Source organism: Myxine glutinosa, chromosome 12 (genome assembly GCF_964187855.1).
Source record: "Myxine glutinosa chromosome 12, kmMyxGlut1.1, whole genome shotgun sequence".
Classification (NCBI taxonomy): domain Eukaryota; kingdom Metazoa; phylum Chordata; class Myxini; order Myxiniformes; family Myxinidae; genus Myxine; species Myxine glutinosa.
In genome coordinates this window covers 16,522,262-16,550,173 of record NC_136272.1, presented here as the reverse complement: position 1 = coordinate 16,550,173, position 27,912 = coordinate 16,522,262, and the positions used below count along the sequence as shown (strand labels likewise).

Here is a 27,912-nt window from a genome sequence, read left to right as displayed (position 1 = left end):
AAGGGCATCATTGTATCATTTGTGGTACTAAATATATTAACAGGCAATGTTGTCCAGGTAATTTTGGAACACCCTGCATCTTGCTGCCTTTATTATACAGCATTTGAAAATGTACAAAAACAGACAATAAATCCTCATCAATGGTGTGTTTATAGCCAGTCTTTAATATAAAGTGTCTGGTAGTTAAATTCGTCTCAATTTCTGTTAATTAAATGTGTTGGCAGGCCTGGGAAATGGACATCACAGTTCAATGTAATTTTTCAGAGCTAGCATATAAGACTTTCAAGAATGTGGTCTACCCTCTCGACTTTGTGTACCGCCATATGTGCTAGGGGCCGAGGGCAACCAGGCCAAATCATCAACTAAACCGCAGGGACCGCTTCATTCTCAGTAATTGCCTGCAAACATTGTTCCACAGGGGGATAGAGCAATTTTATTTGTTGCAAGTCTTGCTCAGTATATTGATTTCCGATGGGGTCCTCGAAAGCGTTTTCTCTGAAGCTTCTAATCGTCTGCAATAGTGGATTTTGTCGAACAAATGGAACCGAATCCTCAATGCCAGAATCTTCGGTCTGTAAATCGTTGCCAACAAACTGTAATTCAGTTGAAGCAAGCAATTGGTTTGCGTAATGAGAAACTGGTTCCGGTTTAAAGTACGAAAGTTGATTCTGCATTGCATTACGACCGTCATCAAAGGGACATCGTATACGGTCCAGATTGCAATGCAACTGTTCATTTTGATCCTCAAACCAGCGTGGGTTTTCCTCCTGCCAGGACCGCAAGGCCATAGCGGCCTTATACAAGTCCATCCCGCATGGTTCGTTACGATAGTCATTGAAAGAAATTCCTTCCGCATGCAAAACAATTCCTGGAGCGTATTTCTCTCGATCTTGCAGCCTGAAAAACAACTCTTCAAAATGCTTCATGAGTTGGTAGATGAGTGCGGTCTGAAAAATGTCAGGAATGTCTGCAGCAGAGCTTACGTCCTCGAAATAAGCCATGGCGTACCGAGCCATTGCTCCTGGCCGTAGAATTTCACCGGAAATGAAGGCCATTGCTGGCGTGAACAGGTCGCCGATGGGTGAATGGAGATCTTCGAGCAATTGTAGAGGAGGGACGGAACCACACAGCGCTTGCCATTTGGCCACTGCTCCACGTGAACACAACACCAACACCAAACCCTTATTCCTTTTCACTTCTGCGAGGTGAGTAGCTGTCCAAACAGCGGCACTTACTCTCCCAATCTCCTGGACACACCATAGGTCCAGGATTACTTCAACTCCACATTTGCGGCGCAAGAAAGCAGCAAAGCGAAGCACGAGCGTGACGTATAGTGGGTGGTCATTGGAATATAGTAGAAACACCATCCTTGGACTAGCGCATACACTTATTGTGTCGCTTTCAGACCCCTCGTTCTCATCAAAAGAATGTGGCGATTTCAACGGTTTTCTGCAGTGCCCTGAAAAAGAAACGATTTTGTTAAAAGGATAAAACAGTTAGAGGAAAAACACTCAAATTAAATGAGATATTGATGATAATGAATCTTTAGCGGCCACAATTATTGCCACCTCATGGTGTTGGCCTGGGAACGTTTTTGGCCCGAGTCTCTCACAAACAGGCTGGCCGGCCTGTATTCGACTGAGTAAGAAAGCAGGAATTTGTATTTTGTCCATGGTGCCGACAGCTCGCCTACTCTCTGCAAAGGTCACCGAGGGATCTTCAACGTCCACCAACTAAAACTGGCAAACGTAATGCCTAGTTTTACTGCCATCCGAGGGACGGCACACGCATTGATGAATCATTGAATCAATCTGCCTATGACACACCAGGGTGGCAGTTTGGAGCTAGGCCTAGATTTAAACGCTGGCTCAACAATTCAGAAACAAGTGTGCATACTTCTGGCCTATCCTGCCAGCACAAGGTTTGGGTAAATAAAACAATATATTGGGTAATAAAGTAAAATAATTAAATAAATAATAATAGAAATAAAATAAGAAAATTAAATCACATACATATTGTCACATCTACCCTGTAGTGAAGACCTCGTGGTGACAGATGGCCAAAACGAGCTTTAACTCCGAGGCGTATACCCCAAAATATGGCGGTGTTATCTCTTTGGCACACGCAGGGGAGGGATACAGAGTTTCTTACCTGCACGGATGGACGCAACAGGGGTTTATCCGAACCCATGAACAAATAAACGTACAAGACAGGCACGAAAAAGAAATGCAATAATTAATGGGTTTAATGAATATAATGCAGGCAATAAAAAATAAATGCACGGTAAACTAAAATTCCTAAATGAGGGACCCTCCCCATGGACTCACATACAGACGCATGGAGAAATAAAATAAAAGAGAATGGTGTGGTGAGGTGGCCGATACTCAGCCTGCTCCAACGAGGACAAGCGCGGATAGTCCCTGAGTCTCCGCGAGGGAGCGCACAAGATGGTGTGAATCGCCACATGGCACACTGAGCCGTGAAGCGGTGGGAACCCGTCATCCTCCTCCGGTGGTTCCACGCTCCACCAAGCTCCGCAAAGCTTCCCTCACGATACCAACGCTATCCCGAACCGCTCTTGCCCAGCCTTGTCTTTCATGAGCGCACCCGAGCACACACAAGCCAGGAAAATGCAACTGCCAGAGGGAGAGCAATATGCGACCGTCCACTATGCAGCCAGCACACGAGAGAGCGAAAATGGCGGGACGTTTGCTTTTTCTTCCTCCCTCATCGAAGGTTCCCTCTGATGTCATGCTCGCTCCAAACACCAAGCGTGATTCAATCACCCCATCGCTCCTCAATCAATCCTCATTCAGGGCGTGACCTCACGACCATTCTTGACGCCCATCGATTATGGTGGTTGTCAGCGATTATGGTGGTTGTAATTATATGCCGATTGCATGGCTGGCAGAGTGAGTGTTATAAGAACAAAGGGAAAAATCACAAGGACAATTACACACTGGGGATTATTCTTCAGCTCTACCTAATTAGCATAGCTCCACCCCTTGTATGGAGACACACAAACGCTTACACGGACATTCGGCCTAACGGGTTCCCTACTTAGTTACATTAGTTACTTATCCCCACACACGTAACAATATATATATATATATATATATATATATATATATATATATATATATATATATATATATATATATATATTTCTTCATGCAATTTTAGTGAAGGTAAACAGGTGTCAGTGTCCTGCGCAGGTAATATTGCATACAAGATCCTTCATGAGCTTTCACACTAAAGAAATGAGATTACATACATTCCCTCCCTTTCTCAACCATGTATTCAAATTTTGCAACTACGTCTTTTCCCCAATTGAAACACTCCCTCAGCTTGCCTCGTGCCACACCCGCTGCAGCTGTGATCACGCATAAGGTTGTGATGATTCCAAGGATTGCTGGAATGATAACAATCACCTGAGGCCCAAGCACCACCAGTGGCTCAGCTGAAAGAAAAAGAGTTTCATTAACTGATTTGATAAATTTTGAAAAACGCAAGAGCACCTCTTTGCAAAACAATCAGACACCTGTATAGACTTTAAGATGTTCATTTGCGATCGAGATAAATTTGTAGCTTCCACATTACAAATATTATTCACTTTTAGAAGCATTTCCTTAATTCATCATACTCACCATAAATATAGTACACAATTTGGCATCTGTCTGTCCGTTTGACCACGACGCATTCAATCATTATTTATCCAATCTCAACCAAACATGCCAGGAGGACTAAGGGTCATACGAAGGAGGTTGTAGCGACTTCATTTGCCCACCTTCCCCAGGGGAGTTTCCATTTTGGTCAAATGTCGTGTGAAGATGCAAATATGGCTTGTTGTGACATTTCGTGGAGCATACCTACCAGAAGTAAAACTTATTATAACCGCAAACTATTCAGTCATTTCCATCCAACGTTCGTTTCAAACAGTCGCTACAGTTGTTTAACACAACACTGAAAAATACTTGGAGGAAACCTGATGTTCTTGAGGCATTCTATGCTTATTTCATCCCCCCCCCCCCCCCCCCCCCCACAGATTAACGGACCGGAGCTGCATCAACTAGCTCGACCTCTAGGTAGGTCGCAATTATGTTGCAACAACTGCGGCCTGTTCTGGTTACTCGATTTGAGTTATGCGTGGGTCGTGTCAAAACGACCGCAACCGCCAGCTAAGTCCACAGCGCCGAGCAAGTTCCTGGACATATGCAACGCATAGCTATTGCACAAATAGTATGTCACACTTATCTAAACAAATGCTTAGACATAACTATTTTACTACTAAACAGTTTTAGTAACCCCTAAATATCATTCCCACAACACTATTTAGCTCATAAAAGTGCTTTATCGCATTGCCCGTCTGATTTTACGAGCCATCAGATTATATGTGGACTGGATATGGATTGTTTATACTTCTTTGTATAAACTTTATTTTTTATTTTTACAAAATTCGTTTTTTAAATTTGGTTTAAATATAAATTTGGTTTGTACTATGTAAAGCTTTTTTTTTTTCCCCCTATTTTTGTGGGGTCGAGATCACTTTTTGTACACCCACTAATGAATGGGATTGGGCATCATTTGGTATTACCGTTCACCGAGCTACAAAGACTTATAGGCACGATAGAACGATTATACAAAAGAAAAGAAAATCCAAAATTCTATCCTCCGACGCTATTATGGCCCAATTGTGACTTATTTTTACACATAACCCCAAGATGTTAACATTGCTAAATACTCACCTGAGGGAAATCTGGAGAAAATTGGATGCATACGTGTCCCTACATATGGGTGGTGTATAGGCTAAGAGAGATTGGTCTGCACACCTATCAGAAGTAAAAATTATTAAAATCACAAACTAATCAGTAAATTGCATACAATGACAGTGGCATAATAATAATATTAATGTTATTACAAAATCATAATACAGTATTAATAATAATGGTAACTAGAACTGCGATCAGTGATGAAAGGCTTCCAGGCAAAATGGCCACCGTACCACGTAGCTGATGACATCGTCATTTAAATCTATTTTCCTCATCGGTAGTCGATCATATCTATAAATTTTGGTTTGGATCGGTCAAGTGGTTCTGGAGATATGGATTTTAAAATACTTTTTCCTTAAATCCAAGATGGCCACCATACCATATGATTGATGATGTCATAATTCAGAAACGTTTTTCCGCATGGGGAATTGATCATACATATGAAATTTCGTATTGATCTGTTGAGCAGTTCTGGAGAAAAAGATGTTTAAAGGTTTTCCTTAAATCCAAGATGGCCGCCAAATCACGTGACCGGTGACGTTTTTTTCCACAAACGTTTATCCCCATGGCTTGGTGATCAGTGTGATCACATATGTAAAAATTAGCATTGATCCGTTCAGCGGTTCTGCAGAAGATGTTTAACGTTTATGACGTCATAGGCAATGTTAGCCAATGCAAGTCAAAATTGCAAAAACAAGATTAATGATGCACTAAGTTACATTGGTATACATAATGAGATAAAGTTTCGAAGAGATAGCTATAACGGATTTCTTGGAATTGTCTCCACAAAATGTGTGAGAATAATAATAATCCTTAAAAGAACAATAGGCTTCCAGTGGGAACCTCAATGGAAGCCTAACAATAATGTGGATAATAACATGGCCGGGTCTAACGCATCATAAGCTAAGTTAAGGAGAAAAGGATTTAATACAAACGGAACTAAACTGCGCACATACACACACAGAAGAGCCCACCCTCCACCCAGGCCACGATCCCGTATGAAGCGGTTGTATCTAGTAATGTAAAGGCATAAATACTAGATCAAAGTTGAAATTGTGTGCGATGGTCTACCCTGTGCGAGTGACACAGGAAGTGATATAAACACTGCATTGTCAAAGCATTGTGGGAAAAGCCAAGATGTCACCCATCTTTACAAGATGTTGTCACATGTGCTGTTTTTTTTAATGTGTTTTTTTTGTATACAGAGTCGAGGCTCGTGAAAGAGCTAACATTTATCAAACAAACAAATCAAACAAACAAACAAACAAAGTATATAAAAAGGGGAGCGGTCGACAAGATGGGGAGAGAAGGGGAGGAAGCACACAAACACAACATTTGAGAGCAGGGACATCGGGAGATGTGTGTGAGGCAGAGGGCATGGGGGGAGGCAGGATAAGTATAAAACGCAAGGACACCAAGGACTTCCAGGAAAGAAGACAAAAGTCACCTCAAAAAAGTGGATTTGGGGTGAAATTAGCGGGGGTAGAAAAGATCAAGGTTTTGGATTGGGGAAGATAAGAGATGGTGGTGAGCAGCCGTTTTAAAGACCTGGATGGAGGAGTGGGATTGAAGAGAGTGAGGGAGTTTGTTCCAGAGGCGGGAGAAAAGAGGAATGAAGGAGTGAAGGTGAGCAGAGAGTCTTGATTTTGGCAGTTTAACCATAAGAGGGTTGCAGGCAGATCTTGTGCGACCTGCAGGAATATTTGGGGGACAGAGCCCAGAGAGAGCTGGGGGAGCAAGGCCGGAGAGGAGTCGGTAGAAGACGGAAAGACCACCAACCTGCCTGCGGTGATTAAGTGAAAGGCCCTCGGAGATAGCGTCATCGCGGGAGTTGGTTTCAACAGCGTGAAGACGAGCTAGGTGTGAGGCAGGAGCACCAGCCCAGAGGGGAGAGCAGTACTCCATTGAGCTGCGGATGAAAGCCTTGTATGTGGTGAGGAGCTCAGGTGTGCCAAGGAAGGACTGAGCACGACGGAGGATGCCCAGTCGGCGACTGGCTTTGGAGGCCAGCTTGGAAATGTGGTTTTCCCAGGAAAGATCATGGCAGATAGTGAGACCCAAAAGCTTGAGTGACAGAATTTCTTGGAGAGGATTATTCAGAAAGTAGATGGGAGGGTTGTCCAGTCGGTCTTTTCGGAGAGACATCGTAAGAGTGTGAGATTTGTCAGGATTGAAAGACATGTTCCACTTGTTTTAGTCAGGTTCACTCTATCGATAAATTATATTTCGTTCAAAATCATGGTAGATTAGCAAACCTATACATTTTTGGAAAGGTTATAGCATAAGGAAACTAAAGATCAATGTTTAGATTTGGAGAGATACCTGTATGGCGGCCATTTTGGATTTTCAAAATGGCCACTGTAAAATACATATTTTGTTCTATTTCTGCCTCTAATTACCCCAAAAACTTTTAGAAATATACTAAACCTATATTTTCAGGGACAAGGAATCCAATGAAAGTATCAAATTAGTGCTATGGGGAATGGTAAGACACGAATCAAAGGTTTTGAATTGCAAAATACTGTCTTTATATTCGCGATAAGTTGCATAATCAAATACATGTTATCATTTTGTACAGGCAGTTAATAACATCAAAATGTGTCACAATAATTCATATCACCAAACATACACAGGCAGTCAGCAAAATCATATATACACATGCAGTCAGTATAACTTCACATCTACACAGGCAGTCAATGACAAAATATACACAGGCAGTCAATGGCATCAAACATACACGATTACAGAATATGCCATTTAGAGTTCGTCATCACTGTCCTGTGTGTCGTATCCGACAATATATTCCGCATCGTTTTCACAGTCCGTTCCACACAAGCAAAGGTCGGTCAAATTGATTGGCAAATCGAATTGGTCGAATGGTCGATCGAATCGAATTCGATGAATCGAATCGAATCAAATCGATCGAATTGGTCGAATGGTCGAATGGTCGATCGAAGCGATTGGTCGAATGGTCGAATTGGTCGAATGGAATTGGTCGATTGGTCGAATTGGTCGAATTGGTCGAATCGAATTGGTCGGAATTGGCAAATGTAAACATATATTTTCAGATTTTCCATGTAATAACGTTTCCAAAAATGTATAGGTTTGCTAATCTACCATGATTTTGAACGAAAAAACATAGTGAACCTGACTATTTGCCCAGTCTGTGATTTTGTCCAGGTCTGCAGAGAGTGGGGAGGCTGCAGACTGCCGATCTGAGGGATGAAGAATGGAGCGGCAGAGAGTGGAGTCATCAGCAAAGAGATAGAGAGGATTTTCAAGAGAGTCAGAGAGATCATTGATGAAGACCAGAAAAAGCACAGGGCCCAGAACACTGCCTTGGGGAACTCCAGCCTGAACAGGAAGAGGAGATGAGAGAAACCCATTCAGGGCCACACGTTGACTACGACTAGAGAGGAAGTCCGCCAGCCATGCGTGGAGATTTCCATGGATACCAAAGGAGGAGAGTTTGGTGAGCAGAGCGGGGTGCCAGACCGTATCGAAGGCACGTGATATGTCGAGGGAGACAGCTCTAATTTGCTGTTTGGCATTGAGGACTTCCATCCATTGTTGAGACAGCAGAAGCAGCATGTCCAGAGTAGAGTGACCTGGTCTGAAACCAAATTGATGATCAGTGATCAAGCCATTGGAGAAGAGGAAAGATTTCATATCCGAAGCAATGATGGATTCCATGACTTTGCTGATAATTGGGAAAAGGCTGATTGGTCTGTAGTTGCTAGGATCTGTTTTTGCACCTTTTTTGTGCAAAGCGGTGATGTTGGCTGATTTCCAAGCAGATGGCAGTTGACCTTGAGCAAAAGAGAGGGTGAAGAGAACAGAGAGAGGGAGTGAAAGAGCAGAAGAACAGGATTTTAGGACCCGTGGGCTGATGCCGTCAGGTCCAGTTGCAGAATCAGAGTCGAGGGTTGACAGAAACTTTTCCACCTTGTCAGGAGGAAAGGACACGGAGTCCAGGAGCAGCTGGGTACGACTGGGTATGGTGGGTACAGAGAGGGATGGGTTTGGGACACAAGATTTAGAGGCAAACACAGAGTTGAGGCATTCAGCTTTTTCACGTGCGGAGTCAGCTGTGTAGCCATTTGAGGTAAGGGAGGGGATGGAGGGGGAACAAACACCAGAAACAGATTTGACCAGACGCCACCAGGATTTGGAAGAGGGAGACAGATAAGAGAGTTCGGTCTTGAGAACGGTTCAACATGTGCTGTTGAACAGATATATTAAATATAATATGAGCAACGGTACCCGCCCTACGGGTGGGGCTTCAATTGGGAAGCCCAAATGAAAAGGCAAAATATCAGAAATTGAAGGCTTTTTAAAATTTTAAACGATTCATATAAACATCCGTTAAATCATATCACACGCAAATCATCAAAATCTAAACAGTACATGGCGCCCATTTTGAAAAAAGATTGAATTCTGCAAAACGGAAGCGGCCACTACACGTCTTTCTCAGTCGCACGTTTATGTGTGAAGAGTGTGCGCCGAATCTGTAACACGGAAGCGGCCGCTACACCTGTTTCTCAGTCGCTTTGCACACGCTGCCGTGTTACTTCGGAGCCGCACGTTTATATAGGAAGAGTTCGTTAGGAGTCGATCTACTCTCTCCTGGTACGTAGAATAAACAGTCTTTGTAGAATTTCAACAAAAGCCACATCACTGTTCATATCGGTAAATATTATTCCATCGTGTTTGGAAAAACTGGAAAATTGGAAAACTGGGGGAAAAAATGGGAAAAACAATATAGCCTATTTTACTTCCAGGGGTCCCAGGAATACCCACCAAAAATATCGTTGCGATTGGTTGAGCCGTTTTTGCGGTACCTTCGAATGGACGGACGGACATTTGGTGAATTATAGTAAGATGAGCTCTCTTACGAGGAACCCTCTCACCTTCACTCCTTCATTCCTCTTTTCTCCCGCCTCTGGAACAAACTCCCTCACTCTCTTCAATCCCATTCCTCCCTACAGATCTTGAAAACAGCTGTTCACCACCATCTCTTTAAATCTTCCCCCATCCAAAACCTTGATCTTTTCTATCCCTGTTAATTCACCCCAGATGCACTTTTCTGAAATACCGACTTCTTTCCTGGAAGTCCTAGCAGTGTCCATGTTTTTTTTGTTTTTTTTTTACCTCTCCCACCCCCACCCCCCCCCCCCCGTTCCCATGCCTCCTCCCCTAAAGCCCTCTACCTCCCACAGATCTCCCGTTGTCCCTGCTCTCAAATGTTGTACTTGTGTGCTTCCCCCTCTCTCCCCATGTTGTCTCCCGCTCCCTTTATTTCGTCTTATGTGCCCGTTCTTTTTTGTCATTAATGTTAACTCTTGCACGAGCCTCGACCTTGTATACAAAACCCCCCCCCAAAAAACAAAAAACTTCAACACAGGAGGAGGCCATTAGGTCCTTCAAAGCCTGCACAGTGGTTGCCAACCTTTGGTTGGTTGTGTGTGCCCTATCATTCTCAATTACTGACCGTCAAGCAAGGAAGCAGCACATTCCATTTTCAACGTCTTTACTGTATTTTACATCTCTTTCCTAGGGGGTGAGTAGGATATTTTATTGAAGAAGATCCTGGCATGTGATGAGACCTGCGTCTATTCCAAATCAGAGTCAAAGACGATCACCATGGATGGGAGACATTACCAAGTAATTTATTGTGGGATTCAAGGACGTTTTCTTGAAGGAAAAGAAATTGCAATTACCGTGTGATGCGACCGATACTACAAGTGGAGATTGGAAAATGTAACCATTTGATGAGAACATTATTACTCTATAATGCAGAGTTCCATCTCTTAGGACCAATCAAAGAACATCTGAGTGGTATTAAGTTCACAAATAATGAAGACCTCAAATCATGCATCCCAAAACGACTGCGTACTCATCTCAATGATTTATGCTCAGGTGTCCTCAAGGTGCGACCACACCCTAGTGCATGTGTATAGCAGGGGAATACCTAGAGAAACCTTGAAGTTTCATCAACTGTTTTGTACTTTTTTTTCCCGAAGGAAACCTTGAAGTTTCAACTGTTTTGTAGTTTTTTTTTTTTTTTTTCCTAGAATGAAAAGTCCACATCAACCTTGTAACATCCTGCATGACATATTCCAGCCCAGAAGATTTTAACAAGTGAACGAACCACCGTTGGAGGCCATTTTTCCCCACAGAGCAGGGGTTGGCCCTTTTCGGGCACCTTGGTCCCCTTTTTGAAGCAATGTTTTACAGCCGGATGCCCTTCCTGCCACCAACCCTGTTAGTCGCCTCTTGTGACACACAGGGAATAACCAGTGAGCTGGTACTCAATTTGCCGACCTCGGACGGATGACAGGCTGAGTCAACCCCCCTGTCGTTAATTCAGCGATCGACCGGGATTCAAACCCAGGATCCCAGGATCCCAAGCCGGCACCCTAACCGCTAAGCCAACACCAGGCTACGACGATTTTAACAAGTGAAAAAGAAAAATTTAATTCGTGTAAATTAACATTTATTACATATTGCACTTCACATGATTTATTGTCCAAACCTTCCACTGACATCATCAGACATATGCGTACCGGATGTGGGTGGCACTTCCAGAGTTTTGATCCTTTGAAGACAATCTGGATGGCAGGCTGGAAATTTCGGCCTCAACTGCGAGACATTGCACATTGTCAGTCCTGGTTATGGTTGAGTCAAACGTGTTTTTCATCTGAGGTGTGAAAAGGTGAATTATATATTTTTACTTGATATAAGGACAGTTTTCATGAAAGTTTGATAATAGTCAGAACTCACCGTAACAATGTTCGTGTTACAAGGCACAGCTTGCTGCGGATACGAAAATCTCACCGTTATCATGGCCAGTGTTTCCTGCTGGAAGATTGACAAGTACATTCATTAAAAAAAACAAAAACACTTTAGCTATTGGACCAAAACTTTGGCATCATATCATAATACGCTTGTCAATCTGTCCGTCTCTCCGCCGCACAAATGACAGAATCTCTCGCGTGATTCTGCATTAAACGTCATTTAATTTTAGCATGTGTGTGTGTGTTTGTTTGTTTGTTTGTTGTGCTACTCCTCCAGTTCTGGCCGATTACAAACCAGACTTGCTACATAGAATCAGCATGACCCCAATTAATGTATAGGGGTGTTTTTGTCTTTGCGGTGGTCTTGGGGGCTGTGGGAGAATGGGGGGTTGTGGGAGGAGGGGTAGCAAGGGTTAGAGTCCCTTTGTTCATTAATTTACTTTCTTCAGGAATATTTCAGTGATATTATTGAAGATGTACCTAGATATTCACTTCTCTTTAAGATCGATGACATTTTGAGCTTTGGTGACGTCATCGATGATATCAAAATAATTTTATGACCAAATTCTAGTTCAGTGTTAATATCTGATTTAAAATTATCATACTAAAATACGCAATTTGGTGTCTGTCTGGCTGTCTGTCTGACTGATGAATTTTTAACCGCGATGCAATCAGTCGTTACTTATCCAATCTCAACCAAACTCACAACCAAAACAGGATGATGAAGGGTTACACACTGAAGGTTGAAGCGCATTCATTTGCCCCCCTCCCCAAGGGGGTTTTCTCCCCAGAGCGGGTTTTATCTGTCATTGCCGTCAATGGGGTTGCGTGTTGAGGTGTATTATGCATGTTAAGTTAGCCTTATCGTGGCGTTTTACCAAGGCCGCTTCCAACAACAAAACTGACGATAATAGCATAATATTAATGTTATTACAAAACAATATTAATACCAATAATATCCCACCTCCCCAAGGGGTTTTTCCTCCTTGAAAAAAAGTCGGCTCAATGTTTATAAATGGCTTATCATGGCGTTTTTGTGGGAGCAATGGCCCAACGGCCTCTACCAGAGGTAAAAAAAATTCTAAACCACAAACACGTATGATTTGCTTTTTTAACAGTCGCTAATGCTGTTTGTAACACTAAATGAAGAAATTTGGAGGAATCCCGACATCCGTGAGGTAAGTTTTACTTGCATAACAGCTAAGATCTACTGTACTCTATATACCCCACAACGGCTGGGTTAATAACATGACCCTTCCTGCCGCTAAAGTGGCGTTTTTCGTAGTAAATGTTCTTGAGAGCACACACCCAATGTTCTTGAGACCCGACCATAGATCGACTGTAATCTATATACCCCAAAGAGCAATGACCCTTCCTGCCGCTCCCGTAGTGAGCGGGTGTACTAGTTTAATAAATCATGAATCTGGATAAAGCTAGAATCTATGCTGTTACACCATAAAATGAAAAAAAAATGATGGCTATCTGGGTTTCTAGGAATTTCCCAATTTTGGTCATTTTTCCAAAATTTCCCTTTCTGTTGAAAGTGGTTGCATAAAAACTATGTACCTTTTGAAACTTTATTGATATAAAAAACTTTGTCGATAGGTCTTCTAATATAAAGAGTATTTCTGATATTCAAACTTTATTGGTTTGTCTGAAATGGGGCAATCTATTGATGATATACATTGATTGTCACCATAAATTGGTGGCCTTATGACCTCTAGTGATGTCAACAATAATGTAATCAAAATAACAATTTGTAGTTTGTGCAAACTTTTCTGCTGATACCTAATATATATGTTTTCTTGAAAGGTGACCACTAACCATATGTATATCCCAAATGTATTTCTGCTACCCCTAATTTTTTTGGCCAAAATTGTTGCGTGCAAAAGTTCAAAGTTTGGGCCATAATTTGAGTTTGCAAGAGCTTTCGCTGAGCACACAACATAGAACATATGAGGAATTAATATATCTACCAAAAATGCTTTTAAACAAAGTATAGCATCCATCCCCACCTCCATCCCTTATTTTGCACGACAGCTCACTCTGGTTCCCCTACTATATTGCAGGAAGATGAAAAGACTTGCAGGCAACAAAACACTTTGTTGGAATATATTTGTTTGAGTTAGAGTGTGTTTTTGTGTCATACCATGCTGACAACTTCTCTGCTTTGGTTTTCCATGCAATTTTGAAGGCTGACGGTGTAATTGTGGGAAAGCGAACTGGGCCTGAATGTGATGACCAGAGCATCATGGACAACAGCCAAAGTGAGGTTCGGCTCCCACGTGCTGCCTGCAACATAAAAGGCATACGCTTGAGTAAATCATATATGTACCATACATATTGTTATGTCTGGGGGGTAAAGGAAAATCTAGAGCCAGGTAGATCTGTATAGGTAACATGCTTCGACTGGCGCGATAGGGAATCTACCCTGTAATAAGTTCTATGTGTAGTCCGGTTTGTCGGGATAAGCTGTATTGATGTCCCTGCTATGAGGGAGCAGGGCATGCTAAATAGTCCAGGTATTATGGATAAGATTCCTTTGTTCGTCGTCGTCCCTGTCGCCAAACCTTTGTCCCTTATGGCAATGCATGCACATATAAACACTTAGATAGGTCCTTAGTGCACACATTAATTCCCTTACAATGTAAGGGTTCCCTTCCCTTACAATGACTTTGATGGACAGACAGGAAGCCAGATCGGGGCACCGCCGCATGGGCCGCAGCCAGCTACACCACCAGTGAGCCTAGCAGCCAGCCTCGTGGCAGGGCTGAGAGCCACGCCCGGGAGGACTGTTGACTGGGCAGGGAGGGGGGTGAGCAATACCAGGTGGGAGGCACTCGGCCAATGAGAGGGCGCCAGCAAAAGGGAACATTGGAGGAGAGTGGACGCAAAGTGATAAAAGGGCGCTGCACGACATTTTGAGAGCTCTTGGGTTCTTCGCTGGTCTCTTTCGCTGCACGTCTCTCTCTTTCTCTTCTGGCCCTCTCTCCATTTTTGCCCGTTTTGCTTCGCTCTTCGTTCTGAGTTCGTGCTCGTGTTGGAGATCCCGTTCTTCATGGTGCGTGGAGCGGTGCTCGGCCCTTCACGGTGCTGTTGGTGCAAGGAGCGAGTGTTGGTGCTGAGTGGGCGGGACCTCGTGGTGTGCAGCGGAGCGAGTCGCATCAGGGCCTAGTGAGCGAGCGAGCAGGCAAGGGTTTCTCCGCGCCAGAGCTTGGAGCCGCGTGGGGACAAGACGACGGACAGATAAGACCGCACACCACATACACCAAACATAACGAACGTTTCTTTTCGTAATTCATTCCCTTGTCTCGTATCCCAAATCTGTCGTGTGGGGACGTCCCGATTAGGACATTTATTACCGGCGCGTGCTTTTCCTGTCCCACCATCCTTGTGAATAAACCCTTGTATTATTTTTCTATATATATATCTGAATGCAGTTTCCATGTGGTTTATTTAACAGGTAAGACTGCAGGGCTCTTGCGACGCCCCCTCCATCCCGCGCACTTTTGTGTAGCTTTTTGTTTTTGGAGTCCGCCATTGAGTTTTCGCCTCGAGAGCTAAGGCCTTCGCAATCGGCTTCCGTGACCATCTGATTTTAATCAAAGGCGGCCGCACGACAATATATAATGGAACACATGATTGTTGTTGATGTTGTTTATATATTTTGACATCATGGGACACAGGTGAGGTGCAAACCCCTGGCAGATAAATGCTGAATGATTACATGTCCATTTCATTGTGACCTATTCAGGTAATGGTGCATTGTCGCGAATGTCTTCACATCCAACGTGGAAGTACCAATCTCAATACCGTGTATGTCCACCTCCGGCAGGAGTCGCTGTGTCGAGGTCCAGGGAGCGTGTGTGCAGTACTCTGGGAAGTTTGAAATGCTTCTCCAAAATTTAATGTGAGTGACTTGTAATTAGCAGCCAGAGATCAGGATCTCGAGGCCAATGTTCAAGCTTTGACCTTTTAAATTCCAAAATACAACACTTTTATGTACATGGGGTTGGGGCTCATGGAAGAGCTAGAGCAGAATGGAAGGGAACAAAAGGTAAAGGGGGAAACAACAACAACAACCGACAAGTGCGAGAGATCAAGGGGGACACATGGGGGTGCAGAGCAAGCTGCACACTGGCTGAATGAAACAGAAAGAAAAGGAAGGGGAAGGCAGGAATGAAACAGGAAAGGAATAAATTAACCGACAACTAACAAACCAAAAGAGGTGAGGGAGAGTGGAGGGCGGGGGGTGGGGGGGGGGGGGGGAGGGGTATTGAGCGAGAGTATCATCTGGAAAAAGGGAGTGCTTGGTAGTTGGGTAATTTGGGGTTGCTGGCGGACAGATTACAAATTGGGACGTAAACCTCTTTTTTCTCTCACCTCTTTTTGTGCAAAACGAAGTGAACTTAAAGAAGGGTTCTTTGCAACCTGCAAAACAGGAAATAACATTGCTTGAGTGCAGTTACATCCGAGTGTGTTGGCTTGGATATCTGGCACATACAAGAAAATGTGAATGTACATGGTATCGCACCTGGCAAGGAGACGTGTCTGCGCTGCCAGAGATCAGGATCTCGAGGCTGAGGTTCGGGCAGGTTGTGAAGGTTCACGGAGTAGTCCCGACCAGGTTCCACCACAAACCCGTCAAAGCTGAAGATGGCCTAAAAGTTTGGATAAAACAACAACAACAAAAATCAACATGGGTGAGTTGGCACGTTCTGTTAGTTTAGCTAAGCTTTAAGATACATACTGTTGTGTGACTACCCTGTACCCTGTAGTGAACACCGCAGGGTGCCACAGATGACCAAACGAGCTTAACACTCAGAGGCGTTCAGTCAAAATATAGCAGAGAACACGCGTGGAGGGGGAGAGACCGAAAAGCGCTTACCTTCACGGATCCCACCGGCAGTCTTCACAGCTGGATAAATTAACTCAAACAACACGAAAGTAAAATGTACAAAAATAAACAGGTTTAATGAAAGAAATACCGGTAACAAGGAAAGCACAATAAAATAAAACTATGATTCCTAAATGGAGTGCTCCCGCACAGACTCGAATACAGACAAAGGACAAAATAACTGGAAAATAAATAGGTGTGATTTGTTGCACTTATCTCCAATCGGCTGGTGTATCTCGTCAGGAATCGTCAAAGATCGTCTGAGGCCTTGGTGGGAAACACACATTCGTTGGCGCGAACTAGGCCTCACTGCGCATCTGCTCACCCCTGGCCTCGCCGAGAGCGCGAAGCGAACGAGCAGGCAGTGCCTGTCCACTCGTCGTTCTTGCTCGGGAAACCGCAGTTCTCGGTCCGCAGTTCCGCCTCCTCACGACCACTATCAAGATGTCGGAACACGACCGTCCGCGATGAATTTTCCTTGCGCAAGAGCAATAGCGACTTTTCGCTATGGGATCCAGAACGAGCAGAACCAATAGGATGTCGATGCTGAGAGAGCCAAAAATGCGACCGTTCACATTGGGATCCAGAATCAGAAGAAGCGAGAAGGGAAGATGTCCGCCGCTTCAACTAATTTTGTACGCGCGGCTCTGATGTCATCCGTACTTGCTTCACCAATCCCCTAGTCCCTTCTTACCAGTCCTCTGTGCCAATCAAATCCCGACCAATCACTGCTCTTCGGGGCGTGGCTCATGGCCCTGCCTGTCCTGTGTGCTCACCAAGTCGGTGTTATCCACGGTAATGCTTCATTGCTGGTTTCCGGTTGGTTTTTTACTTAGCGTGTTTAATGGCCGATTTCTGGTTAGGTGTCTAGTGCGGTGTCATAAGGAACAGAGGAATAAATTACAGAGGCAATTACAAACATGGAATCAATTACCCATAATCCCTCATTAATTAACAAGCCCCACCCCTCTGATGGGGACGAAAATACAAGCCTACCCGACATCCAGTCTACACAAATTTCCTACTTATGATACATCGAGGTTTCTTCTTCTTCACGACAGTCGGAGCACACTAATCTATACACTCTACCTGGACTAAGGTATCCCTACCCCCCACAAACATAACAATACGTAACACCATTACACCTCATCGACTCATAACCACACCTCTTCAATTATTAATCTTCTTACATCAATCTCATTGCCAACTGTTTGCATTCAATAAGGGCACATCCATTTCAGTACCTGCAATATCAAGAATAACTGACGAGGAACCTACCCTTCCAAGCAGAGCACTCCTCCCTGAGTACAGAAACCATACGCAGACGGTATCGTTGGCAGAAATGTCCGTTACACAAAGTTCTGTGGCTCGTAGCACCACCAAGCTTGCTGTGCAAAAGGACAAACAACAGCTCATTCAACTCTTCTGAAGTTCGCACAATTTCAGATTGGGCATTGTTGCAAAACCACTTGTCTGTCATTCAATTTGTAGCATGTGACATACAGTTAGTCATGTGTGATAAAGCCAGGCCTTGGGACATATAATGTAGCAACATGACAACCTTTTAGTGGTCGATTATGGTGTTTCTAATTCTCATACCTCAATCAGACATTTATTGGAGCGTTTGGCGACAACACCATTTAAACCTTTTCTCAATAAAACTTGTAGTGGACCCCTCTTGATAAACCTCACTGTTTGCTGGATAAACTGCCCCCTGGGTTAGAACAATAAGTTTTGTGCTCCCACGGCCTGTCGTATGTTGAACACGCTTGTACCCATATGTAGCCGTGCCTCCAGTGTTACCGTCATTTGCAATGGACCAGCTGATGTTGAGGACCGGAATGCTGTCTCCGTGGTGATTTACTTTCAGGGCCGCCCAGATCTCTGGGGCACTCGGCCTGCTGGGAGTCCATTCCGTGGACCAGTTCTGCTCTGGCCCTGTGTGGATGTAAACATAACAGGCACTTATTCATATGAACGGGTACAAATATCTCCTGCCAACACAGATCATTCACAGCGGTGGATAGAGAGAGAGAGAAGAGAGAGAGAGAGAGAGAGAGAGAGAGAGAGAGAGAGAGAGAGAGAGAGAGAGAGAGAGAGAGAAAGGGAGAGGGAGAGGGAGTGAGTGAGGGTGACAGAGACAGAGACATAGAGAGAAAGAGAGAAAGAGAGAGGGACAGAGACGAACAGAGAGGGACAGAGAGGGAGACAGTGGGGCAGTGGTGAGGGGAAGTGAATGCAGGCAGTTGAGAGGGAGCAGCAAGTGCAGGCAGTGGAGAGGGGGTAGTGAGTGCAGGCAGTGGAGAAGAGGTAGCAAGTGCAGGCAGTGGAGAGGGGGGTAGCGAGTGCAGGCAGTGGAGAGGAGGTAGCAAGTGCAGGCAGTGGAGAGGGGGTAGCAAGTGCGGGCAGTGGAGAGGGGGAAGTGAGTGCAGGCAGTGGGGCACTGGTGAGGCGAAGTGAATGCAGGCAGTTGAGAGCGAGCAGCAAGTGCAGGCAGTTGAGAGCGAGCAGCAAGTGCAGGCAGTGGAGAGCGAGCAGAAAGTGCAGGCAGTTGAGAGTGAGCAGCAAGTGCAGGCAGTGGAGAGGGGGGTAGCGAGTGCAGGCAGTGGAGAGTGGGTAGCGAGTGCAGGCAGTGGAGAGGAGGTAGCAAGTGCAGGCAGTGGAGAGGGGGAAGTGAGTGCAGGCAGTGGGGGCAGTGGTGAGGAGTAGTGAATGCAGGCAGTTGAGAGCGAGCAGCAAGTGCAGGCAATGGAGAGGGGGGTAGCAAGTTCAGGCAGTGGAGAGGGGGGTATCGAGTGCAGGCAGTGGAGAGGGGGTAGCAAGTGCAGGCAGTTGAGAGGAGGTAGCAAGTGCAGGCAGTTGAGAGTGAGCAGCAAGTGCAGGCAGTTGAGAGTGAGCAGCAAGTGCAGGCAGTGGAGAGCGAGCAGAAAGTGCAGGCAGTTGAGAGCGAGCAGCAAGTGCAGGCAGTGGAGAGGGGGTAGCGCGTGCAGGCAGTGGAGAGGAGGTAGCAAGTGAAGGCAGTGGAGAGGGGGAAGTGAGTGCAGGCAGTGGGGCAGTGGTGAGGAGAAGTGAATGCAGGCAGTTGAGAGCGAGCCGAAAGTGCAGGCAGTGGAGAGGGGGTAGCGAGTGCAGGCAGTGGAGAGGGGGTAGCAAGTGCAGGCGGTGGAGAGGGGGTAGCGAGTGCAGGCAGTGGAGAGGGGGTAGCGAGTGCAGGCAGTGGATAGGGGGTAGCGAGTGCAGGCAGTGGAGAGGGGGTAGCGGGTGCAGGCAGTGGAGATGGGGTAGTGAGTGCAGGCAATGGAGAGGGGGTAGCGGTGCAGGCAGTGGAGAGGAGGTAGCAAGTTCAGGCAGTGGAGAGGCGGAAGTGAGTGCAGGCAGTGGGGCAGTGGTGAGGAGAAGTGAATGCAGGCAGTTGAGAGCGAGCAGCAAGTGCAGGCAGTGGAGAGGGGGTAGTGAGTGCAGGCAGTGGAGAGGGGGTAGCAAGTGCAGGCAGTGGAGAGGGGGTAGCGAGTGCAGGCAGTGGAGAGGGGGTAGCGAGTGCAGGCAGTGGAGAGGGGGTAGCGAGTGCAGGCAATGGAGAGGGGGTAGCAAGTGCAGGGAATGGAGAGGGGGTAGCAAATGCAGACAGTGGAGAGGGAGTAGAGAGTGCAAGCAGTGGTGGGGGTGTAGCGAGGGTAGGCGGTAGTGGGGGTGTAGCGAGGGCAGGCAGTGGAGAGGTGGTAATGAGTGCAGGAAGTGGAGAGGGGTAGCGAGTGCAGACAATGGAGAGGGAGTAGCGAGGGTAGGCAGTGGAGAGGGAGTAGAGAGTGAAAGCAGTGGTGGGGGTGTAGCGAGGGTAGGCGGTAGTGGGGGTGTAGCGAGGGCAGGCAGTGCAGAGGTTGTAGTGAGTGCAGGCAGTGGAGAGGGGTTAGCGAGGGCAGGCAGTGGTGGGGGTGTAGCGAGGGTAGGCGGTATTGGGTGTGTAGCAAGGGCAGAGATGTTTAAGATAATGAAGGGTATAGATAAAACAAGCATTCTGAGTATTGCGCTGTAATACATATCCCCTACCAAAGTTCAAAGTGCCATAACTTTGTCAAAAATGATCGAATATGCAAATTTATGCATGGTTGATGCTGGTTTTCAAACTTGATCTGAGGTATGTTGAGACACGTGTGTCACGCCTCGCCTCGTTGATAAGCCCGCAAGGTCGCTCTGTGCAGCGGCCTGCACGTATTGCATGCACTGTGTGAATTATATAAACTAGGGCATGCCCGTACTATATATATATATCTAAAATTATATCCCCCCCCTCTATTTACATGAAATGGTTTGGTCCATTCGCAAAGCCAAAGCGAACGGCTTGCGAGTACGGTGACAATCCCCCCCCCCTCTATTTACATGAAATGGTTTGGTCCATTCGCAAAGCCAAAGCGAACGGCTTGCGAGTACGGTGACAATCCCCCCCCCCCCCCCCCCTCTATTTACATGAAATGGTTTGGTCCAAAGCGAACGGCTTGCGGAGTTTGGTAAAGAAATCGCCATAGCTCGGTAACTACTTCTCCGATTAATATGAAACCTTGAAAAGGCACATCCTCGGGTCCCCAGCAATATACCTGGCAAGTTTCAAGTATATCGGACCCGTGGTTGTCGAGAAACAGCGGTCACAGACAAACACACAGACACACAGACACACACACACACAGAGATTACTGGAATTATAGATAGACTAGGGCGTGCCCGTACGTGGGTGCAAAAAAACATGCGTGCAAACAACAACAACAAAAAAAAACTTTGAAACCACGTGGCAGTAACGACCACAGAACCCCCCCCCCCTCTATTTACATGAAATGGTTTGGTCCATTCGCAAAGCCAAAGCGAACGGCTTGCGAGTACGGTAGAACCCCCCCCCCCCCCCTCTATTTACATGAAATGGTTTGGTCCATTCGCAAAGCCAAAGCGAACGGCGAACGGCTAAATCGCCATAGCTCGGTAACTACTTCTCCGATTAATATGAAACCTTGAAAAGGCACATCCTCAGGTCCCCAGCAATATACCTGGCAAGTTTCAAGTATATCGGACCCGTGGTTGTCGAGAAACAGCGGTCACAGACAAACACACAGACACACAGACACACACACATACACACAGAGATTACTGGAATTATAGATAGATTATTACCAATTCACGGTCTGAGGTACTAGCGATTCAAGAGATATCCATTTTTAAAATATTTTCGTTTAATTAACGATATCTGCCAAACCACGTGCCCTATCGCAAATTCCAAAAGGACATGTTAGTAGACTGACATGCTGAACAGATTTGTGAAGTTTCCCCTCGATTGGATCAAAAATGAGGGAGGGGCTCGGTTTTAAAGGTTCATGCTTAAAAACGTCATAACTCTGAAACCATCAGTAATTTTTTTATATTTTCTGGTTCACGATCAATGATCGATGTGTATATATATGTTGCTAGGCTTGGCTCCGCCCCTCCCGAAAGCGCGCGCTGTGTCGCGCTGTTGACGTTCGCGAGACGAGGCTGAGGGCGCGCGGTGCCGCTTGAGGAGAACTCGAGAATAAACAAGAGATATCCATTTTTTAAAATATTTTCGTTTAATTAACGATATCTGCCAAACCACGTGCCCTAACGCAAATTCCAAAAGGACATTTTAGTAGATTGATATCCTGAACAGATCTGTGAAGTTTCCCATTGATTGGATCAAAAATGAGGGAGGAGCTCAGTTTTAAAGGTTCATGCTTTAAAACGTCATAACTCTGAAACCATGTGACGCATGACGTCATAATTACCATTAAAATATTCTACAGACCGAGTCCATCATATGGTGAAAATTTTATCTAAATCGGTCCTATTATTGCAGAAGAAGTACGTGGAGAAGAGGAGGAAGTTGTTTCTTGTGTTTGTTGATCTGGAGAAAGCATTCGATAGGGTTCCACGCAAAGTATTGACATGGGCATTGAGGAAGTTAGGAGTGGAGGAATGGTTGATCAGAGTAGTGATGGCAATGTACAAAAGAGCGTGCACAGCTGTAAGGACGAAGGACGGGAACAGTGGTGAGTTTGAGGTGAAGGTGGGAGTGCATCAGGGGTCCGTACTAAGTCCACTACTATTTGTAGCTGTGATGGAGGTGCTGGCTCAGAACGTAAAGGAGGGTTTACCGTGGGAGTTGTTGTATGCAGATGATCTGGTGTTGATTGCAGAAAGTATGCATGGACTGAAGGAGAAGATGAACAAGTGGAAGGAATGTATGCAGACATAAGGTCTGAAGGTGAATATCGGAAAGACGAAGGTGATGGCAAGTGGTAAAGCATGTGGTGAGGTGGAAATAACTGGGAAGTGGCCATGTGCTGTGTGCAGGAAGGGTGTCGGAATGAACTCCATTCAATGTACAATGTGCGCTGAGTGGGTTCATCAAAAATGTAGTGGTCTGAGAGGGTCATTATTCAGTGTGGCAGCTACATTCAAGTGCAAGGTGTGCACAGAGGGAGCTGCAGATGGAGGAAATGTTGAGTTGGATCTTGGAGACGGCGTGAAGGTGGAAGGTGTGAAAACATTTTGTTACCTTGGAGATATGCTGAATGGAGAAGGTGGATCAGACTCGGCAACGGTTGATCGAGTGAGATGTGCATGGAAGAAGTTTCGGGAACTGAGTGGCGTGCTGATGAGGAGGGGAGTGTCGTTGAAGCTGAAGGGAAAGGTGTGTGCTGCATGTGTGAGAAGTGTTATGATTTATGGGAGCGAGACATGGGTAATGAACGTAGAGCAGCAACGAAGGCTGGAAAGGGTGGAAATGCGAATGGTTCGACGGATGTGCGGAGTATCGTTGAGAGAGAGGAAGACAAATGATGAATTGCGAAAGATGATGGGAATAGAGCCTGTGATTGATGCTGTGAAGAGGAACAGGTTGAGATGGTTTGGTCACGTGTTGAGGAAGGATGAAAGTGACTGGTTGAGAAGAGTGATGGAAATTAATGTAGAAGGAAGTAGAGGACGGGGAAGACCGAGAAAGACTTGGCTAAAGATGGTGGAAGAAGAAATGCGGGCAAGGGGGTTAACAAGGAGGGATGCAGAAAATAGGGCAAAATGGAGAAGATTGTCATGGGGACCGCAAGGCTAACCCCCGCTCTAGCAGGGAAAATGGCCTTTTAAAATGCCTGTTGTTGTTGGTCCTATTATTGCAGAGAAATAGGTTTTTAAAGGAAATTAAAACTTAAAATGGCACTGAGTTAAGGATCATCAGAATTATCAGAATTCCCAAAGTTCAAAGTGCCATAACTTTGTTAAAAATGATCGAAACGTCGTGAAGTTCGAACTTGATCTGTAACTTATCATAAGGAAACCATTTACCAAGTTTGAAATAATTAGCATTAAGCGTTTAGAAAAAAAGTCCGGAAAACTGTTTTTTGCGTGACGGACTGACGGACTGACGGACTGACAGACGGAGTGCAAACCTATAGTCCCCTCCGGTGTACACCGGTAGGGGACTAATAAGTGCAGAAGAATTATTCAGCAAAATAGACAGTGTTAGGACATGGGGCCATGGCCTGACAGTAATAAGAGCAGTGTGAAGGGAAGGAGCTAGGGCGAGGAGTTCGGGATATTTGTTCCTTTCACATTTTAAAATACTTTTTCACATTTCTCGTTATTAGTCCCCTACCGGTGTACACATAGGTTTGCACTCCGTCCCTCCGTCCGTCAGTCCGTCAGTCCGTCACGCAAAGAACAGTTTTCCGGACTTTTTTTTCTAAACTCTTAATGCTAATGATTTCAAACTTGGCACATGGTTTCCTTATGATAAGTTACAGATCGAGTTCGAACTTCACGACGTTTCGATCATTTTTGACAAAGTTATGGCACTTTGAACTTTGGTAATTCTGATAATTCTGATGATCCTTAACTCAGTGCCATTTTGAGTTTTAATTTCCTTTAAAAAAGATTTTCTCTGCAATAATTGGACCGATTGAGATCAAGTTTTCACCGTATGGGAGACTCGGTCTGTAGAATATTTCAATGGTAATTATGACGTCACAGGTCACGTGGTTCGGCCGCCATATTGGTTTTCGTGAAAACACGAAAACCCCTTTTTCTCTGAAACGGCTGAACAGATCGAGGCCAAACTTTGCAGGCAGAATCGCATACCCATGACGAACAAAAAAGTCATCATGCATGACATGACATCATGCGTCACATGGTTTCAGAGTTATGACGTTGTTAAGCATGAACCTTTAAAACTGAGCTCCTCCCTCATTTTTGATCCAATCGAGGGGATACTTAACAGATCTGTTCAGCATATCAGTCTACTAAAATGTCCTTTTGGAATTTGCGATAGGGCACGTGGTTTGGCAGATATCGTTAATTAAACGAAAAAAAAAAAAATGGATATCTCTTGAATCGCTAGTACCTCACACCGTAAGTTGGTAATTATATAATTCACACGTAGTGCAATACGTGCAGGCCGCTCCACGGAGCGACCTTGTGGGCTTATCAACGAGGCGAGGCGTGACACACATGTGTCTCAGCATACCTCAGATCAAGTTTGAAAACCAGCATCAACCGTGCATAAATTTGCATATTCAATCATTTTTGACAAAGTTATGGCACTTTGAACTTTGGTAGGGGACCTGTATTGCAGCACAATACTCAGAATGCTTGTTCATTCTAATTATTGCTTGTTCTTTATTTCTCTCTTTCTTTGTCTATCTGTCCAATGAGAAGTGAATTCTTGCAGAGATTTTTCTGGAAGGTTCACTTGGCTGCGCATGGATGGGTTTAAGGGTTGAGGAGTAGCGGCTGAAACCCGAATCCTATCCAGGTTCCTCATGATGACTCCATCTTTGCTCTTTACTTATTCGAGTTCCTCCTGATGTCTCCATCTTTGCTCTTTACTTATTCGGGTTCCTCATGATGACTCCATCTTTGCTCTTTACTTATTCGGGTTCCTCATGATGACTCCATCTTTGCTCTTTACTTATTCGGGTTCCTCATGATGACTCCATCTTTGCTCTTTACTTATTCGGGTTCCTCATGATGACTCCATCTTTGCTCTTTACTTATTCGGGTTCCTCCTGATGACTCAATCTTTGCTCTTTACTTATTCGGGTTCCTCCTGATCACTCCATCTTTGCTCTTTACTTATTCTGGTTCCTCCTGATCACTCCATCTTTGCTCTTTACTTATTCGGGTTCCTCCTGATTTCTCCATCTTTGCTCTTTACTTATTCGGGTTCCTCCTGATGACTCCATCTTTGCTCTTTACTTATTCGGGTTCCTCCTGATGTCTCTATCTTTGCTCTTTACTTATTCGGGTTCCTCCTTATGACTCCATCTTTGCTCTTTACTTATTCGGGTTCCTCCTGATGACTCCATCTTTGCTCTTTACTTATTCGGGTTCCTCCTGATGTCTCCATCTCTGCTCTTTACTTATTCGGGTTCCTCCTGATGTCTCCATCTTTGCTCTTTACTTATTCGGGTTCCTTCTGATGACTCCAATGTAGTATTTGGTTTTCCGTTTCATTAAGATGGTTGTGGGACAAGGGTCTTTCACTCAGAGAGTAGTCAAAGCATTGAATGGTCTCCCTAGAAAGGTATAGTAGCAGAATCAGTAAATAGGGGTTCACATTGGAATTAGATGGGTACCTGGAAGCATTGGAGATAGAGGGGTACAGGAATATTGCCAGGTGTTGTCGATAGCTAGAGTATGGATGGGTGTTCGTGTGCATCTGTGTTGAGTGTGTTGTATGTGGGAAGGCCTCGGCAAGGGATAGGTTGGTAGTGTGTGGTTGGTGTGTATTTTTCACTCTAAACTGCCTCCACCCACACCCCAAAAAAAGAAATTTTTTATTTTTTTTATTTTAACACCTTGGTGATATACCTGCCCTACTTTTCTCATCATCGTTCCTCCCTCCATCCCTCTAATCAAATGAAGTCGTTACATTGACGGATTTATTTAATCTGTTTAATCATTGCTCATCCCAAAATTCCTTTCCCTTCTTTTTCCACATCTCACCTTCCGAACCTCCTTTCTTCTTCCTTCAGCTCAATTTTCATTTCCGAACTTTAACCTCCCCACGCATCACCCATCCTGGTGCGTACATATATTAAGTAGGTATCGGGTCCAAACTTTTCAACAATTGTACAGTTTTGTAAAATACTTACTTTGAAGAGTGCAGGCCACGTTCTGCAAGAAAGGGAAATGGGGGTAAAAGTGGAATTATATAAATATTAACCATGTGCTATCGATGACGACAACATGGGACAGAAAGGTGGAGTACCAGGACCATGAACCACCACCCAAAAGAGGTCCCGATTGGCATGAACGACAGAACTGTACGTTACAACGGCTTCATCGGGAAAAAACAAAATGGCGGACATGGAAGTTGTTCAAAACAAGAACACGTGGGATCAGGAATTGGACACTTACTTACCTGGAAAGAGCAAATTGAGGAATTCCCAACAACGTCAATTCCAAATGAGGAACGTCGAGGCCTCGTAAAAGGTAACAAAGCCAGGAATAGAAAGGAAAACACCAGGATGAGTAATCCATCCATTGTTGTCTCACCGGACACGGGCAGGTCAAACAGGTGTTCCTGCCATCACTGGTAACCGCTCTTATCACGAAGGCAATGCCTCTGGAGGGAAAAATAATGGGAGAATACTGAAGGCCCAACAACAAGCCTTGTAAGAAAAGTTTTATTCAAACCAGTCAAACCGGCCAGGTTAATGACATGCCATAGCCCACCAATGGCATCACCCACTTGTGTTGCATACCTGAAGGTGTGACGCTCTCACACCTTGTTATTCAACAACACCTCCGATCGACAGGGTCCTGACGTCACAACTGTAAAAAAAAATGTCCTGATCGCAAAAAGCGAATTAACTTGTGAAAAGGAAGGTGCGGCCAGGTGAACACAACCTTGGAAGTGTCCAGGTGTATTAAATGTAAAGGATGGATGTGCAGGTGTTTGTGTTGTAAAATGTGTATTTGTTGGAAGATAACAAGAAGATTGATTGAAACGTCTAATTAAACGTTAAGCAAAATGTCAAGTTTTATATTCACTTCACCTCCAGCCGTCCTGCTCCTCCTTCCGTCCTTCCACAACTCCCCTGGGCTGGGCCACGCGTATTTTTAAAGAATCCCACACCTTTGGTGTGTTCAGCTAACGCTCTCCAAGTGGCTTAAGCACTCAATCAAGCGCTCCATTCCACACAGGTGATAACTGATAAGGAACGGTTGGCTTGGCAAGCGCTACCTGCTTGGGAACTGAACACACCTGGTCATGCTTTTAGGAATGCTCATTCCTAAACATTCACACCTCCATTCCTTCACACCTTCATTCGTTCACACCTCCATTCATTCATTCTCTCGTCCTGAAACTCACTTCTTGTGTATGTTGTCTCGTGTTCCTCCCTCCAGTCCATCAAGCTGTCCGTGGTGCCCTCTGTTGTTTATAGTGCAC

At 45.0% G+C, this 27,912-nt stretch overlaps 1 protein-coding gene across 1 annotated transcript; it reads right to left on the bottom strand.

Moving 5' to 3' along the window:
- Positions 1-16: 16 nt before the first annotated feature.
- Positions 17-27,912, bottom strand: LOC137438169 (interleukin-17 receptor A). The gene is made up of 13 exons (XM_078766516.1): positions 27,518-27,912; positions 27,224-27,293; positions 26,881-27,084; positions 26,612-26,633; positions 18,267-18,401; positions 17,742-17,851; positions 16,101-16,227; positions 15,950-15,997; positions 13,716-13,858; positions 11,553-11,630; positions 11,336-11,411; positions 3,353-3,460; positions 17-1,459 (listed from the first exon to the last, which is right to left on the bottom strand). Exons 3-13 carry the CDS (start codon positions 27,001-27,003, stop codon positions 363-365), a joined length of 2,067 nt encoding a protein of 688 aa, XP_078622642.1. The 5' UTR covers positions 27,004-27,084; positions 27,224-27,293; positions 27,518-27,912; the 3' UTR covers positions 17-362.

Excerpts from the sequence above, each read along its gene's own strand:
- LOC137438169 (XM_078766516.1), bottom strand. The coding sequence starts at position 27,003 with ATGGATGGATTACTCATCCTGGTGTTTTCCTTTCTATTCCTGGCTTTG. Across the intron at positions 16,228-17,741 it reads GGAGTGCTCTGCTTGGAAGG|GCCATCTTCAGCTTTGACGG; the intron begins GTAGGTTCCTCG and ends CCAAACTTTTAG. Across the intron at positions 13,859-15,949 it reads TTCGTTTTGCACAAAAAGAG|GCAGCACGTGGGAGCCGAAC; the intron begins GTGAGAGAAAAA and ends TTTATGTTGCAG.